Source organism: Anabrus simplex, chromosome 1 (genome assembly GCF_040414725.1).
Source record: "Anabrus simplex isolate iqAnaSimp1 chromosome 1, ASM4041472v1, whole genome shotgun sequence".
In the NCBI taxonomy this organism is placed as follows: Eukaryota; Metazoa; Arthropoda; class Insecta; order Orthoptera; family Tettigoniidae; genus Anabrus; species Anabrus simplex.
In genome coordinates this window covers 912,415,887-912,436,380 of record NC_090265.1, presented here as the reverse complement: position 1 = coordinate 912,436,380, position 20,494 = coordinate 912,415,887, and the positions used below count along the sequence as shown (strand labels likewise).

The following is a 20,494-nucleotide window of genomic DNA, read 5'->3' as shown; positions in this document are numbered from 1 at the left end:
AAAAATATTTACAATAATGGTTGACCAGATAATACTTGTATAACCTCTAGCGACCCCTTGTATCATATATGATACACTGGGAATTTATTTTCTCTGGCGCTTGGTATGCATGTTGGGAAGGTTGCACCCATTGTGTCACATTTGTTACACTCTACGCTATTCAACCGTCGCTTGTTTTTCATTGCTCGCTGTCCCGGTAGATGGCAGAGGAGGTTGTAATCAGGTGGAGGTTGAACCAAAACAACGATGCTGCGTAATAAACACGGTAAGATACATTATTACGTTCTTTATAACATAAGATTGTTTGCTAATTGTGCTCCCAAGTCTGGAGATCATATTTTTATCATAGTAACGAATTTTTCAATAAAATTTCAATGTGTAACACCAAGATATATCTTATGTATCATATATGATACATTGGGTTCCTATCACTACTTTTCAAGCAGTTTTCTCGTGGATTGTCTGTGATTTAGTATGTAGATTTTTACTCTCGGAATCATCATGTTTTTGGCTTTAATGTGATAGAACGGTGAGGTAAATACGTATCAAATATGTAAGCCCATACAGACGTATTAAAAATAAAAATATATCGATATTTTAAGGTTATGCTACATATGATCTTCCGATTTCTTTTGTTAGGGCTGGATGATGATGAGATTTTCGAGATGTTGGATGGCATAGATCCAAACAATTCAGATATTGAAATTGAAGATGAGGATATTGAGGCTGATATTCAAGCTCCAGCAGTTAGTACTGGTGTTGTGGAAGAAGGAGCTTCTGATGATGAAGATGATGATGGTGATGATGCTAATGATGGAACAGCTTCCAATGGTGACGTTTCTGCCAGAAGGGATCCTACTCAGCAATGGCGCCACAAAACAGAGTGAGTAATTTTGTCAACTGGTCCATTTAATAAATAATCAACCCAGGTAAAAGCCAAATTCCACAGATTATCTCATTGTGTGTTGTAGTTCAAACAGTAAAAAGTATCTTCTTACTAATTTTATGGTTTGGTGTTTTTCTTTTCAGGTTTCTGGGGCCATCTCATCATGCCCCAGGTACTGATTCAACTGTTGATTTTGAGGTTAAGAAGCCACATCAATATTTTGAGAACTACCTCCAAGATGACTTTTTTGAAGAAATGTCTGAATTCACCAACAGAAGATACGTGCTGCAGACAGGAAAATCTTTGGAGGTAACTGGACATGACATGAAGATTTATTGGGGTGCCAGCATTGTTGCATCTTTATTAGGTTTTCCAAAATTAAGGATGTGCTGGGAACAAAAGACCAGATACCCACTCATTGCAGACAATATCAGTAGGAATAAGTTCTATACAATTAGAAGCAATATCAAAGTTGTTGACGATCAGGCTACCAGTGAGGAAGTTAAGAGTGCCGATAGATTTTGGAAGGTGCGACCGATGTTGACGCGAATAAGAAATACTTGTTTGCAACATCCTCGTCCTGAGAAGGTGTCTGTAGACGAACAAATGATACCGTTTCATGGCCAAGTGAAGATGAAACAGTATGTGAAAGGAAAACCCCAACCTGTTGGGTTAAAGAACTTTGTTATGACAAGTACCAGTGGCCTTCCTTTAGATTTTATCTTGTACGAAGGAGGTGGAAGGGAAATTGTGTCGGAAAAGGTTCCGCTCCCAGAGAAAATGGACATTGGAGGAAGGGTTGTACTTAAACTCTCGGACTCTCTTCCTTCTGGTTCAACCCTTTTTATGGACAGATATTTTTCATCTGTGACTCTCTTCGATGCGTTGTTTACCCACAGGTCCATTTTAGCTTGTGGTACAATCATGGTAAACAGGATTCCAAAATCTGTGACACTGAAACGAGATGGTGATATGAAGCGCGAAGGGAGAGGTGCAAGTGACCAAGTTGTAAGAGCAGATGAAAAGATGGTTATAGTAAAATGGTATGATAATCGCCCCATTCATTTAATTTCAACTGACTACGGTGTTGCTCCCATTGAAGACTGCAGGCGTTGGTCAAAGAAAGATGGTCAGTACATACGTATTCCTCGACCATTCCTAGTCAAAATGTACAACAACAACATGGGAGGTGTTGATCTCTTGGACAGAATCCTCAGCAGATATGCTATGAGAAACAGGACTAACAAGTGGACAATTAGAACAATACACCATTTTTTCGATTTTGTGTTGGCAGCCGCTTGGATCGAGTATCGAATGGCTGCTATGCAAAATAAGTGGCTAAGGAAAGACATTCTAACCTATTTCTCATTCAAGTTATGTATTGCAGAGCATCTCATCTACTCTCATGTCACTAGGAAAAGTGTAGAAAGTGCAAGTGAAGACGAAGTAGTAAGAGAAGAACAAAGAAAACGAACCCCAACACAGCCACTTCCACCATTGGCAAAAAGGTCAAGAAATGCCATGCATTTACCAGAAATGATGACTCAACAGAAGTCAAGATCAAGGTGTAGAGCTCCCGGATGTTCTGCACTAACATATGTCAGATGCATAGACTGTAACGTGTTTCTATGTTTCACTTCCCAAAGGAACTGCTTCCGTGATTTCCATACCACATGAGGGAATTGTCTGTTGTATGGGTATGGAAAATCAACCCTAAAATTCATTCTTTCATTGTCTGATAGTTCTAACAAGTAAAAGGCTACGAAAGAGCTTATTTTAACCTGTATTATCATGTAAATATATTTTCTTACAATAAATGTTTGTTCTTGATACAGACCCACTGTATCATATATGATACATCCCCTCCTGACACTATGGAAACCCAAAAAAAAATTTTTCAGGTAAAGGTACCATTTTCAAGCCTAAAAGAGTAAAATTAATTCAGGGAATCATATTTCATGAAACAAATTTGACCTTGGGTCTCTAGAGGATAATAAAAGGACAAAATTTCCTTAAAAATCCAATTATATTTATGGCAAAATAAAATCAAAGTTAGTGCTGGGTATAAGGAGAGGAACATATACAAGGGAACAAAGAAGAAATTGATTACATGAACTGGGTTAATGAGGAGTCCACATAGATGAAGTGGCATAGTTTGTCCTTGTCCTTTGTTTTGATGTTTGTCCTGTCTCCTTTTTGTTGCTGCCTGTTTTCAGACTGACCTGTCACTCTGAAGAAGCTTTTAATTCACTTTTTTTTACCAATATTAAAATATTTTGTAATTTAGACCACAGAGTTTCACCTTTATAAGTTTTGAACATTTAAACACATGAAAATCTTAAGTGCAGATTATTACTGCTCGAAGAGATATAACCTATAGTTAAATAGTTTAAAATCTTCAGTTAAAATCTAGCTAAAGCAATTTTGAAAGCATCCCTTCCTGTACGCACCAACAAAAATGTTCACTATCTACTAATACTCCACACAGACTGGAAAACATAGCAATGACATGCTCAAATGATGATTATAAGGATGATGCATTTATACAATTTTCATAACTAACATTCTTCAAAGGTCTGGAATGTCAAAAGTTTGCATCCTGAGAGATTCTCAAACATGCCATTACATCTACCGACATGTTGTAAGTCTCTAGTATTAATGCATCCTTAAATGCTGACTGTGGGAAAATTCATAAAACTGTTGTCCGTCCAGTCACTCTGCCAGAAACCTGCACTACAAAGAAAACAGATGAACAGATGTAGTTGAGATGAAGGAAAACTCAAAGGAAAAACTAAATAGACTCTGTTCATGACTAGGACATTGTATCTGCAATGCACACCAGAATATGATAGATGCAGCAAGTCTCATAGCCTGATTTTGCAATTCAATGACAAGATAAAAAATGGTATTTCTATTAGCAGATAAAATAATGTAGATTACAGAAATGGAAGTGTACATAGAGAAAGAAAGCCACACATTACACAAATAGGAAAAATATATTAAGCCTTCATTACAGAGAAATGTTGATTTAAAGATAATGGTGCACAGAGGTACTGAGGTTCTAAATTATGCCCAAGTCAAGACTTATTTATCTGACTAAACTGCAGAATACTGATGTTCATCCTCCTGGATCTCATTTCTCATTGTGTAATGACTAATGAGTTGATAATATAATGAAATGGATATGAAAAGCTTACCTCTAAAACAACTTTCTTCTTTGGGGAATGACAATGAAACCACGGGTTTAAAAATTATCAGTACATACTGTCCCTGAAATTCTAAATATTTGTCATGTAATGTTATGGAAATAAATTCCCCTAGTCAGAAAATGCTCTTCAGAAGCTCAAGCTCTCTTATCTCATCTGAAAAGAGAAAGAGGTTTTAGAAGCAAGAGGACAAGCTATTAAATTAAAAAGTGGCACACACATGACTGAAATGGGTTTTACAATGGATCGGTAAGCGTAAAAAAACTGACATGCTTGAAAACGATTCAGTATGACTTGTACATGAAGATAAAATTGTAACACATTTGATAAAATCAAAGAAATTTAAAATTAGCTAATTAACTGCCTACGATGAAGGGATGTTCTAAAGCTTCAGCTGCAGTAATACGAGTTTCAGGATTCAGATCAAGCAGGCGCTCCAACAGATCATAAGCCGACTCTGGAAACTCTCCTCTCAGAACACTAGGAGCTGAACCCGGTTTACGACAAAGGCACCCATCATCTTTTTCAACTGGATTCTCACAGTCCGGGCACACAGGTAGAGCACGGACGGGAACAGGAACACCAGAAGTTTGCTGGAGTTTTCGCTCCTTCCGCAAACGCCGTAATCTCTCACACAACTTTCTTAGGTCCAAGGCAACTCTATGTTGACTACATAACACAGAGCGACCTACACAACAACAAAAGATAACTTGATTTAGCAAAAAGAAATTTAAACAAAGCTTAACAATTACAAGAAAGATGTAAGTTGTAATATAAACTGCAACAGAGGAATCCCGGGACATTAATAATAGACTTAAAAAAAAAAAAAATTTGCAAACTGCCAGACTGACAATGGTATAAAATCAAATCAAAAAAGTTCAGCTGTAAACAAGGGTTACTGCATCAATTTTAGCTGCCCATAATGGTAACTATGCAGGGAGTATCATAACTGTCTGTCTGTTAGGTCATCAGCCCAGAGGCTGGTTGGATCCTCAAATAGCATCACCAAAGGTTATGCAGTTATAAGGAAAACTCCAAAAACCAATGGCAGCACCAAAATGAGGCATACTAGGCAAGATGAGGAGTGAGGTAGTTTGCCATTGCTTTTCTCACTGGGTCAGAAAGTACTATTGCAGCACGACTGACCCTATGAGCAGCACCTTTCATAACACTCAGATGCACCAGTCATGCTCTGAACGTCATTACTCAGCACTACCCATACCCCAGCAACTTCCATATTGTCACAGCCATGGATGTTGACTAGGACTGCGGTGGAAGTTACACTTTACTCTGGCCTGTGCCAAGAGATGGATGCAAAAGTACTGTATCCATCAAGAAATGACAGCAGGCAGGATCATAACTATACCAACCAAAAAAATTGGGGATGTTCTTCGTGTTTTGTTAAGAACGATGGTGCAATTAGATTGGCAGAGAGAATTTATCTTTTCGAGAAATTGAGGTTACTTTGCTACTTCTGGTCGCGCAATTCAAATTGACGAATTTGTCGTATTTGCTATCCGTGATGCCCTTAGATGTTCTGGGCCGCACGCGCACTACACTGAAGGAATCAGCGTGTCCTCCTAGTCCGAAAGGACCGGGCAACCCGTTGAACCTCCTTCGTGCTAGGGATTGGGGCTTGCAATTGTTCCCCATGAACGAGGAATTCCCAGTAAGCGCGAGTCATAAGCTCGCATTGATTCCGTCCCTGCCCTTTGTACACACCGCCCGTCGCTACTACCGATTGAATGATTTAGTGAGGTCTTCGGACCGGTGCGCGGGATCTGCTTCGTGCAGTTTCCGATGTGTCTGGAAAGATGACCAAACTTGATTATTTAGAGGAAGTAGAAGTCGTAACAAGGTTTCCGTAGGTGAACCTGCAGAAGGATCATTACCGAAATTGTTTTTAACAAAAAACATTTCGAGAAGGACGAGTCGGACGGCCCCGCGCGGTGTTCTCTTCCGGCGAGGCTCCCTCAAGGAGCGAGACTCCTGCCGAGCCCGCTGTTGCGAGCTCAGGCGAGTCCTGTTCGTACTGTGTACGCGGCGGCCCCGGCCGTCGCCGACAAGGGGAGTGTCGCGGTCCGCGTCTCCCACGACGCAGACGTTCGGCATTGGGTACCTACCTCCTCGCTCAGTGTACCCGTCGCGGCTTCGGCCCGGCGGGAAGGTTTTAAATGAACGCCACGCCCATGCTCGAAACACTTCTTAGCTCTGTGACGAGAAACCCATGAAAATGATTGCTTCTCCTCCACTCACCGTGGAGAGAACGATCGAAAAATGAAAAAAACAACCCTGAACGGTGGATCACTCGGCTCGTGGGTCGATGAAGAACGCAGCAAATTGCACGTCGACATGTGAACTGCAGGATACATGAACATCGACATTTCGAACGCACTTTGCGGTCCATGGATTCCGTTCCTGGACCACGCCTGGCTGAGGGTCGGTTGCTAAAACTGAACGCGACATTGCATTCGGAGGGTGGGAGCGTCGCGGTTCGTGCGGCCACGGCCGCCGCCGCGTCTTCTGAAAAGAGCTTCACCCCGGTGGAGCTGGACCGGTCGACACCACCACTGAGAGTGTGTGAGACGGGAGGGTTGGTCCGCGCAGCGTCTTTGTGTCTGCTGGCACCGGTGCGCCGCCCTTGCTCCGCGACCAAGCTCGAAAGTGTGTGCTGTGTGTGCAGCGACCGAACATTTTGTGCGACACGCACAAACCAAACACGACCTCAGAGCAGGCGAGACTACCCGCTGAATTTAAGCATATTATTAAGCGGAGGAAAAGAAACTAACAAGGATTTCCTTAGTAGCGGCGAGCGAACAGGGAAGAGCCCAGCACCGAATCTCGCAGGTTCACCCTGCCGAGAAATGTGGTGTTTGGGAGGGTCCACTTATCCCGGGAACCTGCGGCGAGTTCAAGTCCAGCCAGCTGCTGCTTGTTGCTGTGCATGGCAGGGAAGGGAAGGGAAGGGAAGGGAAGGGAAGGGAAGGGAAGGGAAGTGGGAGACTGAGGTAATGCACGACATACATCCTGAACAGAGTCCAAATATCATAACTATACTGTTGGGAACTGTGCTTCAAAGTAGGGGAGGCATACTGAACATCTGCAGTAATAAAACAATTAGGCACATTGTTTCCTTCATTCAGTACTTCATTCCATTTACAATGTTGTGAGTCTTAACTACTCTGTGTGTGTGTGTGTGTGCGTGCGTGTGTGTGTGTGTGTGTGTGTGTGTGTGTGTGTGTGGGCGCGCTTGACACAATAATCGAAAAAGGTTTTATGCAAACCTCAATAAAATCTATCACAACACGCATTACTGGTCCGTCCTCCGATACTTCCACTCACTCTCCCTTCCCCCATCTGCCATTTCCCCCACTCAGCGCAACATCAGAACGGCTGCCAGTCGCTGCGGAGGTCAACACCGACCCAACCTGATCTACACAAGCATAGGACTGGAGGAAAGAGGGCGTGAGTAATATTTTGCGATTCCTAATACTATCTTTAACCTCTACTTAAATTTTTCGTTCTCACACGCGGCTTTTTATTTTCCGCTTTCAGATCCTGGCTTTACTAGTGTTCTTTGTGATGCATTATAACGGATCTTTTATAAACTTCACTCCGTTTTCCAGAATATGACAGATGAGAATAACATCCAACTGTCTTCACTAGTTCTTAAATATGTCCTCCAGCTATGTAAATACGCTTGAACCCACGCTATCAATTTATTTTGACCAAGTTTATCCATGTACATTTTTAACAGTTTTCCATTGTACTTGTCGAATACATTTTTAATAGTGACACCATGTACATTTTAACGTAAACTCCCATTGCATTTGTTGACTGTGTTTTATGTCGGATTTTTATGTATCACTGTTTTATGTCGTTTGTCTTTCTTCTTTGGTATTTTGCTGACAATGACCTCTAAGTCAGGTCGAAACATGTCCAAGGTATTTTAAACTACTATATAACTTTCAAATAGACCATTTAATAAATGGAAGAAATGCACTGAATAGGTGGACCTAATATAATTGAATTTTTTTAGAATTTTGTCTTAGATATTCAAAGTCAATACGGAACCGGAATGAAGTTTATTACTTGTAACTTCAAATCTTGTTGCCATACTTCATATTTACCTTGGATTAGGTACACAAAAGTCAAAAACAGGTTCAATACAACTTTTGTCTGCCTGTATGTGTGTACAGTAGAAGTCCGTTATAGCGAGAATTCGTAACAGCGAAAAATTTACTTGCTATAGCGGATTGACGTTATACCCAATTTTTGTATGAAAGTCGGAAAAAATCCCATACACATTAAAATCGGTATGAAACGGCAATTAGTTTGTTCAAAACTTGTGTTTCCGCGGATGATATCCACACTATGTATCACTTGTTTGTTATTTTTCGTGGAAGCATGTCTTTAATTTCATTCTGAAAAAATTCTAGTACAGTATTTCTCCGAATCCAAGATGAATCCCACTTTTTCCTTCACAAAAATTAAATCAGGCTCAAAAAGTGCGTTGTAAAATCATATGAAGCCTTTGTTGTACAGTACGCATTTTTAGATACCGAACATTGGCTTTCGTTATGCCGGGGGGGGGGGGGGGTTTGGCGGCTGTACAATTATTCTTTATTTCCGCGGATTTAATGACCACTAACTTAAAATGGGCATCATAATACCGAAGAGAACCCGTTGAAAATTTGCCGGCAATACCTACGATATGCGTCTCTACAATACGACGATCCATCAGGAAATCATTCTTTCTGTCTATAAAACTATTACTTTTACTCAGCGTCAGATATAACTGGCTACCGCTACACGCACGTCTCGCTTGCCAGGTTCGGCCGACTTCGGCAGGCGATGTACAGTATATGCCTAATCGCGGTCGATGAAGGTCAACGAAGAAGTTTATTGTTCAACGGTATGGCCATTCTGCCCTTGGGATTTTCGTGCACATGCCTCACAATTTCATCTTCGACTTCCTTAAAGCACCCTTGTTGCGGACCACTGAATGCATTTTTTGTACAGTACGCATTTTTCAGCTATCTTTGTCTTCACGCTAACGTCAAATATTGGCTTTAGTTAGGCCTATGTCGTATTTTCTTGTGGCTGCACAATTATTCTACATTTCCGAGTGTTAACTTAAAACTGTTGTATCGGGACTTTATCATATTCTTGAAGTGCCTGAATGGGACTTTGTTATTTTCTGCGAGCATTGTATTGGAACTTTGTCACATTGACACATTGGAACTTTGTTATTTTTTGTGTGTCATGATTGGACTTTGATATTTTCTTAAAGTGCCATATAGGAACTTCGTTATTTTTTCGGAAGCGTTTCATTGGAACTTTGTTATTTTCGCCAAGTGTCGCGATAAGACTTTATTATTTTCTTAAGGTGACATATTGGAACATTGTCATCGGAACTTTATTTTCTTCGAGTGTCGTGTTGGGACTTTAATATTTTTGACATATCGGAACTTTGTTATTTCTACACATTGGAACTTTGTTTTTTTTTTAAGTGCCACATAGGAACTTACTTATTCGATGATGATTGAAAGGACTTTGAATTTTCACAAGTGTTGTGTACCGCATTGAACTTACGTTTCGAACTTATTCAAACTTGTATTTTTTGAATCAATTTCTGGAACATTGAAATTTTCCGAGCGTGTAAGATGAACTTGTGCCGTACCTACATAAACTTTCGTGTGAACGATATGACTTGTTTTCTCGAGTGCCTCATTGAATTTACGCCTTTTAAAGACTATGAAACTTAGGGGACGTTCAACATTACGTCTAATTGTGAAATACGCAATACTTTCCAAGTGCTGCACAGGGACTTATGTTTTGATTCTTAAAGACTGTGACAATTCAGAATACGCATATCGCGTTCCCAGAAAGCCTAGAACTTTCCAGTATTTTGAGTGATCCATAATTTATGAAGTCAGACTTTTCTTTCAAATATTATTTTCTTTAATGGCTATTCACTTCGCCTATTGACGGAACAGGACAGTTTCTGAGTGCTACTTATTCAGTTCATTGCCAATATGTTTTAAATCTTCAGAACTATGCATTTAGGACTGCAGTGACAGTAATCCTCTAAAACATTCTGACTTACAGTGAGCTTGCATTATGAACTTGCATTTCTACCAGTACTTGTTCTTCGAGTGATTATTCCAGAACGTTTTGATTTAATATCTAGAGTGCAGTAACCATAATTAAAAGGTCATATCTGTTCAAACAGTGCCATGAATGTGTGGAGTGCCGTGTAGGAAATTCAAGTGTGAATTACGTCTCGAATCGAACCCAGGAACGTGTGCCAATCTTCGAGACATTCCAGAACGTCGGGACATTCCAGAACGATGTAGATGTTGATTCCCATAGGGAACCTAAAATATTTTTCCCGAATGAGTAAATTTATAATACCAACGTCGAGACTTCCAGAACGTCGAGACATTTCCGGAACGTCGAGACATTTCCAGAACCTCGAGACATTCCAGAACTCCTCATCCGAGCAGGTGTGGTCCCTGCCCAGTCGATGTCCAGCACCATCCCAGGACTTGGAAGTACCAACCAGCCACGACACTTCCACGCTGCTGTACGAAGGTGATATGAACTTGCTTTTGATGATCAATAAACTCAATTTATCAAAAGAATCTCTAAAATTGATAACTATACCTCTCTCTGTACCAGCTCCAATGATAAAGCCACTCCCTGGGTTAAGAATCATGCTCGTTAATTTAATATCAAGCGCCTTAAAGATATGAACACATTTTTACGGGTACAATATAAACCTGAAATATTGAAATATAACCTCTGGCGACCCCATGTATCATAATGATACATCAGGTATTTTATCTTTTCTGCCTTAGACAATTTGTGTAACTTGTGGTGACCTGTTGTATCATAGCCTACTTGATATATTCTGCATCTTATGTTCAGTTTTTGTGTTGTTTCCTACTGCCAACTACAGGTGAGAGCACCATATAACTGTATAGTCCTGGACGTATCATATATGATACATTCCAAAAAAAAACCTAAAACCCCCATCTAAAAATAATCTAAAAATACTATTTTTTACAGGTATGTAGTGTGTTGCTCCTTAAGATCAAACTAAACAGAAATCAAACAAAGTTAATGTCTAAATATAACCCCCAGAACCTCTAAAGACCCCAATGACCAAATTTTGCCCCCCAAAAAAATTATATTTTGTCATATATCACCCCTCTCATGTTTCTTAGTTGACAGTTATTGAGTGTGGTGTCGATGATCACCTTTTGCTTTCTGCTTATGTCAGCTCAATCAAATAATTAGACTGTGTTGATATGGAATTTCCTATTGTTTTTCTAGCAAAAAATCTTAGCATTAGCTATTTTCAATTTTATTACGGATTGCCATTAAATTGCGTTCCTGTCTCTTCAGTAATTTCAACTTACTGTCTTTTAGTTGTGCCTAAACCTACAGTAGAAGTCCGTTATAGCGAGAATTCACAACAGCGCAAAATTTACTCCCTATAGAGGATTGTCATTATAACCGATTTTTATATAAAAATTGAAAAACTCCCCATACACATTAAAATCGGTATGAAACGGCGATCAGTTTGTTCAAAACCTGCGTTTCCGCGGATGATATCCACACTACGACTTACCTGTTTTTTTATTTTTCAAAATGCGATACTACGTGAAAGAGTATGTTTAATTTCATTCTGAAAAAATTACAGTTCCATATTTCTCCGAATCCAAGATGATCACCACATTTTCCTTCAAAAATTTAAATCGGGCTCAAAAAGTTCTTTATAAAATCATATGAATGCCTTTGTTGTACAGTACACATTTTAATACTATTTTAAACGCCGAACATTGGCTTTCATTATGCCGCATTTTTTGCAGGTGCAAAATTATTCTCTATTTCCGCGGGTTAAATGACCATTAACTTAAAATTGGCATCATGATACCGAAGAGAACCCGCTGAAAATTTGCCGGCAATACCTATTCCATGCATCTCTACAATACGGCGATCCGTCAGGGAAATATTCTTGCTGTCTACAAAACTGTTACGGTACTTTTACTGAGCGTCAGATATAACCAGCTACCGCTACACGCATGTCTCGCTTGCCGGGTTCGGCCAACTTCAGCGGCTAGCGATGTATAGGCCTAACTGCAGACGTTGAAGGTCAACTAACGAGTTTATTGCGCCACAGTATGGCCTTTCCATCTTTGCATTTTTCGTGCACATACTGATACCTCACAATTTCATTTTCGACTTCTTTAAAGCGTTCTTGTTGCGGACCACTGAGTGCATTTTTTGTATCTTTGTCATCACACTGACGCCAAATATTGGCTTTCGTTAGGCCTATGCCATATTTTCTTGTGGCTGGACAATTATTCTATATTTCCGAGTGTTTAATAACCATCGACTTAAAATTGGCTCATAATATCGACAAGAAGCCGTTGAAAATTTGCCGGCAATACCTGTTCCACGTATCTTTACGACTATCCATCACGAAAATATTCTTGTTATCTGTAAAATTTAATTTTACTAAGAGTCAGGTACAGTAGATGCATTATAACTCTGCCACTGAGTAGCTGTGGCCTTTCTAAGAATTTCAAGACTCGCATGTTTTGATGTCATTCTGCAGATTTGAGAAAAGTTTTTGTAGAGGCTTTTTCAATACTTCGCAAGATCCAATAACGTACAACCGGTTTTCACGGCTAGTGATGTATAATAAAGAGTCGGTCGTTTGTCAACAAATTTTGTGTGTGCGTGCGCATGTGAAAAGAAGCAGCGTGGTTACCGCGAGAGTTGCCAATGGTATATTCATTACTGTTAGGCCGTGAATGCAAGACGACCCTTGATTTATCGCACGAGATTCCGAGGAAAAAAACATAGTCTTGGATTCGGAGAAATATGGTATCACTCCAGAGTTTTCTTCTTCAAATGGCGTCACCTAACCTAAACGTATACTGTATGTGTCATGAAAACATAACTGAAACGCATGTAGAGAAAAGAGTTATCCTCGCTAAAATTTACATGTGAATACCTTTCCGAAATTTAACTAGACGCGAGAAAATATGAACTATCCTCTGAAATCAGTGATGTATTCAGCCATTTCTTGAGGTGTATCACATTCTTACTTAATTTCAGTATATAACATTAAAATTAAGAGATCGTTTACTTCAGCCGTTATTTTGAACAAGTTAACAACTGCTAACGGCCACGTTATTTATGCATTTATTTTGAAAACTTGTTATCCTCTTTCACTTTGAATTTTCCTTAGAGAATAGCAGTCGTTGGGTAATACTACAGTAATCGACTCCAACATCGCCTTCAAATGTCGAAGAGAGAGCTCGCAAATGCACATAGTGAGAAAACTATACCATACCAAACATGATCGATCGCACTTTGTGACAAATTGTTCAGTTTCCTTATTCAAACATCGTAACTTAACCGTACTATACATATGATGAAAACATACTTCAAGCGCCAGTAGAGAAATGGTAACCTTCTCGGTATAAATTTACATGATATTAACCTTTCCATAATTTAACCAGACGAGAGAAAATATACACTAACCTGTGAAATCAATTAAGCACTCTGCCATATCTCGAGGTGTATCCCATGTGTACTTAATTGCAGTATTTAGCATTAAAATTAAGCGATCGTTTAGTATGCCTTTCTTTTAACAAGTTAATAACTGTTATCGGACACATTATTTACACATTTATTACGATAATATGTTCTCCTTCATTTCCAATTTACTTTATGGAACAGCAGTCGACGGGTATTACTAACAGACTCCAATGTCGACGAGAGAAACGAGGAAACGATACCGAAGATAATCGATTGCATACAACATAATCACTGGGGTGCATGAATATCGATAACGGAAAAAATTGCGCGCTTAATCGCTCGTAATAATGGATGCGTCAGTGATAGGGCTCTCGCTATAACCAAAGGATAATACACAGTTTAATATAGGAATTTTGAAGTGGCAGCAAAATATTGTCGGTATACCTGGTTTCTCGTTATATGCCGTACTTGCTATAGCGGGCTTCTACTGTACTTCATTTCTTTTACCACTCTCAGAAGAAACATTGAAATTTAATTCACGGTGAGGCCTGTCTCTTGAACTGTCTTCGAAGCCTATCTTGTACGGGATGATTTTACATTTAATTGTTTTGAGATATTGCGCCAAATTGGGGAATATATGAGGGACAGTACCAGTTTTCAGTTTCCATCTATCTCTAGGTACAGTATTTCTATCCGTTCGCCTTGTACTACCAATGAGTCTGATTTAACCCGATGAGTGCTACGCCCGCCTATAGACGGGCTGACGCGGCCGGTCCACCAGTGCTACGCCCGTCTATAGACGGTGGGCGAGAATTTTAATTTCTTTTTAGTTTACCGGTTCACTTTCGAGTGCGAATTTGATCTCTAACATGTTCTGCCACCTGTTGGGCATTATGTAGAACGAACTGATCAGAGATTATAGCTTCGGGAAGTAACTTACAGAGCTTTTTGTAGACGTCTGTGGAGTTCATCTGTAATGTAAACAAACATGGCGGAACAACAATTTATTTGCTCTTGCAGCGATGTTATTTCGGATCACAGAATCTTTCATTTTTAAGGAATTGTTAAGCAATTTTGAAAGTGAGAGTGCCGAAAATATTGTATGTGAGAGAGAAACAGAGCCTCCTTCTAAACAAAAGAAGAAAAACACGGTTAGTACAAAAGCTATTTTATCGCTAATTTCGTGGCGGATGGAATACTTTTCTTCACCAGAGTTTCAGGTAACTGTGACAGGCTCTGAGGGCCAAGTAGTGTTTGATGGCAACCCGAAAATCATTGATTTTTTAGAAACTTTAGTGCCAGTGGAGTTGGTGCAGATAGCTGAACAAATCGGCATCACAAACAACCAGTAGAAAACATTTAACTATCACCACATTCCAGGTTTGGAAAGTATTTTAAAATATCAACTTATATACTTCTAAGAAGTTACATGTATTAGTTGCCTACAGATTTTAGGAAATAATATTATTTTGGGCTCTTTACTTTGTATAAATATAATGCATGCATGGGCACATAAGTGTAATTTTATTTTCTCTCAAAATAATATTGAACATAAGTGTAGGATTTTCCATTTGCATTTAGATTTATAAACAACCAACATTTATAAACATTTTAAGCTAATCACCCCACTCATAAGTTAAAAATTGAGGCTACTACAAATTTTTTTTACATACGAATGAAAAAACTCAGCACTGAGGTACCAAACAGTCAACTGGTAACCCACCACTTAAAAGGTTAACAAATAATTCAACAAAAAATTGAATTGCACATGTAACACTTAAGAAAGAGATTTTTGTCTTCTCTGGGAATTGCCTTTTCCCATTTTGAAAATTATACTTCATATTTACATGGTTTGAGAAGTATTCACCTTTAGAAGTTTTGTAGCCAGACATACAGCCTGGAACGAAGCAAGTAGGCATTTTTTATTTATAAAGTTTAATAAGCTCAGCAATATGTTTACACTAACTAAATACAATCACCAAATTGCATGCTCTTAACTTTCATGAAACAAAAATGCATGACACTTAGGTTCTTGCTTTCACGGAACAATACTGTATATTCTCTTGAATTTATTTCTTTAGCCAGGCTGAGTGGCTCAGATGATTGAGGCACTGGCCTTCTGACCCCAACTTGGCAGGTTCGATCCCGGCTCAGTCCGGTGGTATTTGAAGGTGCTCAAATACGTCACCCTCATGTTGGTAGATTTACTGGCACGTAAAAGATCTCCTGCGGGACTAAATTTCGGCACCTTGGCATCTCCAAAAACCATAAAAGTACTTAGTGGGACGTAAAGCCAATAACATTATTATTATGATTATTTATTTAAACAAAATTTACAACGGCACCGTGTCATATGATTAAATGAATTATTACCTTTATGATACAATGCTAAAAAGAGAAAGATGTTCCACCTTTTCAATACAATAACACTGTTGCACGAATCAATGTAGCAACATATTTAATTTATTAAGGGACCGGTTTCGACATCTGTCCATGTCACCATCAGCCTACACAAAAATGGCAAGAAGTTAACACAATTGTAAAACTTATGATAGGTGATAATAATAATAATGTTATTTGCTTTACGTCCCACTAACTACTTTTTAAGGTCTTCGGAGACGCCGAGGTGCTGGAATTTAGTCCCGCAGGAGTTCTTTTACGTGCCAGTAAATCTACCGACACGGGGCTGTCGTATTTGAGCAACTTCAAATACCACCGGACTGAGCCAGGATCGAACCTGCCAAGTTGGGGTTAGAAGGCCAGCGCCTTAACCGTCTGAGCCACTCAGCCCGGCGATGATAGGTGAAACTGACAGTTCGGCTCTTGAATTGCTACATATATAAAATACCGTGTCTATTGCCTGCATGAATGTAAAAGCTGTGAAGTTAAATCTCCTCATAATATCCTGTCTTTGTAAGTAATCTTACTTACCGATATTTAAATAAAAACAAGTGACGTATCTTCTACCCCCACATCCAACGCAAAATTGAAACATAGTGGCGATATAGAATACAGTGAAACCTCGATTCTCCATTTTTGGAGGAACCAAAAAAAAGAGACCAAAAAAAAAATCCGTACAACACGGGAAAACTGAAACTCTGGGAATGAATGAAAACCATCAGCATTTTGGCTAAACAACGCAAATTTGAAATATATATAACTATAATCTTACGAACACTCCTAAACTAAACCAATCTACAGCCCCAATAAGCCTTCGCCTACCAAGCGACTGCTGCTTAGCCCGAAGGCCTGCAGATTACGAGATAACGCATGGTCAGTGTGACAAATCCTCTCAGCCGTTATTCCTGGCTCTCTAGAATGGGGTCGCCATCTCACCATTCGATAGCTCCTGAATTAAAATTAATCATGTAGGCTGAGTGGACCTGGAACCAGCCCTTATATATCCAGGTACAAATGCCTGTCCTGGCCAGAAATCAAACCTGAGCTCTCCCAGTGAGAGGCAGGTAAGTTAGACTGCGAGACCAGCTTCAAACATTAATTACCGTTATGAGAGTTTAAAATCTCAATACTTTGTATTAAATTTTACCAAGGAAGCTTCGTCAGTTTCCCATGAAAACTTCTTTCAGTTCAGTAATTTTGATCAGCCAAACTCTTCAAGAAATCTAATAACACCAAACCAAACAACAATTGGCCACAAGTAGTTTTTAATTCTCTAATCTAATAAAATAAAACACATTAGATACAAAAGCGCCCAACATTATGGCAAAATCCCTTCTTTTCTTAATCTTCCATTATAATTTGGTCACCGGTATACTGTTCACAGTCAGTTTCTGAAAATCTTGTACAGTGTAAATTAGGCCTACATCGATTTTTAAAGGTTATGTTGAACTCGAAAATGTGATTTTGAATGCAAGTATCGATTCTCAAAAGTTCTCAAATGCATTTTAAATTCTGCCCGTCACTAATCACAATCAAATTGGAAAGAGAAAAAATATTATCAAAACTTCAGAAATGACGTTATTCGTGACCTTGAGCTCAGATGGAAAGCGCGCTCGCTGCACAAGTCAGTATGAGTGGTAAATGATACAAACTTACTTTAATGTAACGTGTGTAAAAAAAAAAGACTGCGGTTTTTAACATAAGAACACAAAATTCCCAGTCTTATATATCAGGACCAAAACAGTAATAGGCAATCCCAAGATCTCCCATGGCCTATGTACTGTATGTAAGGTGCGACATCTGTTCTGGTCTTGATAACATAATCATATAAGATAATATCGTTTCAACTTCTGCCTGAAAGCCCAGTGACTATACAGAGCCCTGAGGGAAGTGCCGAAAACCTGTTCGGTGATACAATAGAAAAAGAAGCAAAAATATAGACATCTAAACCTGGACATAATCTGGACGTTTTACAATTATGAACATTTCATGAAACTAGTTCCGTCTTCAAGTAGAACTGTCGAAATGCGCTCAGTCTCCTTCCAATTGTTGTGGCCCCTCTCTGCATTATGATTTCCAGGGATTCTTTAAACAATACCACCTGAATGCGATGCTAAGATGGTCCCGTAAGTTCATTGCCAACCGCTTTTCCAGTACAGTACTTGCTCGAAGCATCGCAATGATGGGGCGTTAACAACAAGATCCATAAGTATGCTGTAGCCATCCTTTCATGAGATACAGTTTATTGAAAAATGCTTGATCGAGGATTTATCATTGATGGGACTGAAAATTCTGGACAGTTAATCCACGAAATTGTTTCTTCAAGGAACGGATAATGCAGAATTTATACATGATTTAATTAGGATGCTCGCGGTACCACGTAATTTGAACTAATAATCCGGGAAAACATAGTTTCCAGGAACACATTATCGAGGTTCCACTGTATTATATCTTACAAATGGTGACAAGAACTTAAAAATAGTTCATTCCTCATGAGCATTAGAAAAAATCATATTAATTAAAATTCCCTAACTTCCCAAACAAGTTTGATTTCCACAACATTTCCTAGAATTTCAGAGAATATGAAAATGACTAAGGTATGCACAATGCTAGAAATGCTATTCCTTTTACAGCCAGTGCCTGTTATGAAGGATGTAAAAGGGTGTAGGGTCAGTAGGTATGGGCATTTCAGTGGACGTGGCAGACCGATATGTAGTAGCACATTCTTGCTCAGGGAGGAAAACAATAGAAAACTACTGTATTTCTCGTGTCCCTAGTACACCTGTTTAGTGACACCTAGGCTATGAAAGTTGATAGCAGAGCAATTGGAGATCTAGCCAGCCTTCAGGCTAAATGCTCAAAATACATACAAGAGCAACTCTGACAAACTAGTTTCAGCAAATAAAACTTACCAAGATTCACAGCTATTTTCTTGACATCTTCAGTACCAAACACAGTCATGATCTCTGCCAGAGCAGTAACATCATCTGGCGAACGGAAAAATGGGTAGCAGCCACTCAGAATGCACAGCATTATGACTCCTGTTGCCCATATGTCCACCGCTAAAACAGAAAATTTCCATAAAATACACAACTGAAACATAATTATCAATCTTCAGAATGAATCTCAAAGATAAGCAATATCAATAACTGCAAACTACGTTTCTGCAATGGCTGAAGCAAGTTCAATATCTGAACGAAGATTCTGTCTGACTCCTACTTGACGAATAACTTACAGTAAGCTCCACAGATAAAATACCTAATGAAGGTTCTGGTCGAAGGTTTGATCATATATAAATTTTTGTGACGGCCTTTTTGAATCATTCCCGAACAGACTGGCTTGTGGGACAGGAAGTCACTATGTGCAATGCAGCTGAGCTCAAGGTCACAAATAAACCAAAATTTCTTGAGCTTTCATGATTTTCTCCAATTTGTGGTTTGTGCTCTACTGTTACTTGGATTGTCATCACTGTGATAATGCATTCAGTTCTGGTCACTATTCTAATCATTGCAGTTCATGTGGAAATGACAGTGGATTTGTCATTTAAATAAAGGAGAGAGAGATTATGATATAAACTTCAAACTGCGGATTTTAGGCAAGGCAAAATGTACTAACAATGTACAGGCTGCAAAATAAAATTAGTGTTTCTGAGAGTAACAAATGACGTTGATGGAAAGAAGTATTCAGAGGATCAAAGAGAGGAAAGTGTATATTAATAAAAACTGATAGGCTTGTTGCTGTAGTTGTGCAGGAGAAACAAACCCAGGGTTATACAATAAATCACAAAGTTATTAGGATGAATGCATAGGAAGCGGTATGCAATTTAAAAGTTCAGTCATTGAATTTAAGGCAAGATTGGGGAGGTGTAAACAAATTATGCAGTGTTCAGGACTATATTTACAATGATGCACTACCATTGTGCAATACTGGCAATTTAGCAAATTAAAATCAAAATTTTGTTCTAATATTTACTATAGGGCTTATTAAATTATCTTAGTTATAGTAGAGGTTAAATATGTTGTAATTACATTCATTTATTTTTCCCATACCTTCCAAAAACTTAGGGCAATCTTATACGTGAGGCCGTATTATATTCAGGCCAATACGGTAGTCTTTAGTAAAAACTCCAGATACTGTATGCAAGGAAAACCCAAGTTCATCTATCCTTTTTTTTTATAAGACAGTAATAAATAACCTCAGCCTTTGTGGGTGAGGTTAACTTCCTCAAGTAACCAGGGGAACCTGACCCCTACAGAGCATGTCCCCGGGTGGCAGATAGGGGTATTTCAACCCATGGACCAACAGGTAGCTCAATTCCTGGGGGCTTTAAAATACTGGGACACCCTCTCTCCAGGGGTCATAAATATGGAGGGCCCTTGCCCTGGGTTATGGGTGAAGTCCTCAATGGCATCTATAGCAGAGAAGATGAACTTTGATACGG

General features: G+C 39.1%; 1 protein-coding gene and 1 non-coding gene across 2 annotated transcripts in view; one reads left to right on the top strand and one right to left on the bottom strand.

The window, feature by feature from the left end:
- Nucleotides 1-2,903: 2,903 nt before the first annotated feature.
- The window catches only part of LOC136857741 (cell division cycle 7-related protein kinase), a 101,350-nt gene continuing 83,759 nt past the window's right edge, over nucleotides 2,904-20,494 (bottom strand). The window contains exons 9-10 of the mRNA XM_067136631.2: nucleotides 18,966-19,115; nucleotides 2,904-4,780 (exon numbers count right to left, since the gene is read on the bottom strand). Coding sequence (XP_066992732.1) covers nucleotides 4,449-4,780; nucleotides 18,966-19,115 — 482 coding nt within the window. The 3' untranslated portion in view covers nucleotides 2,904-4,448. The remainder of the gene's footprint in view (nucleotides 4,781-18,965; nucleotides 19,116-20,494) is intronic.
- Nucleotides 6,381-6,535, top strand: LOC136858909 (5.8S ribosomal RNA). The gene has a single exon (XR_010858689.2). It is a non-coding gene; the product is annotated as a 5.8S ribosomal RNA (ribosomal RNA).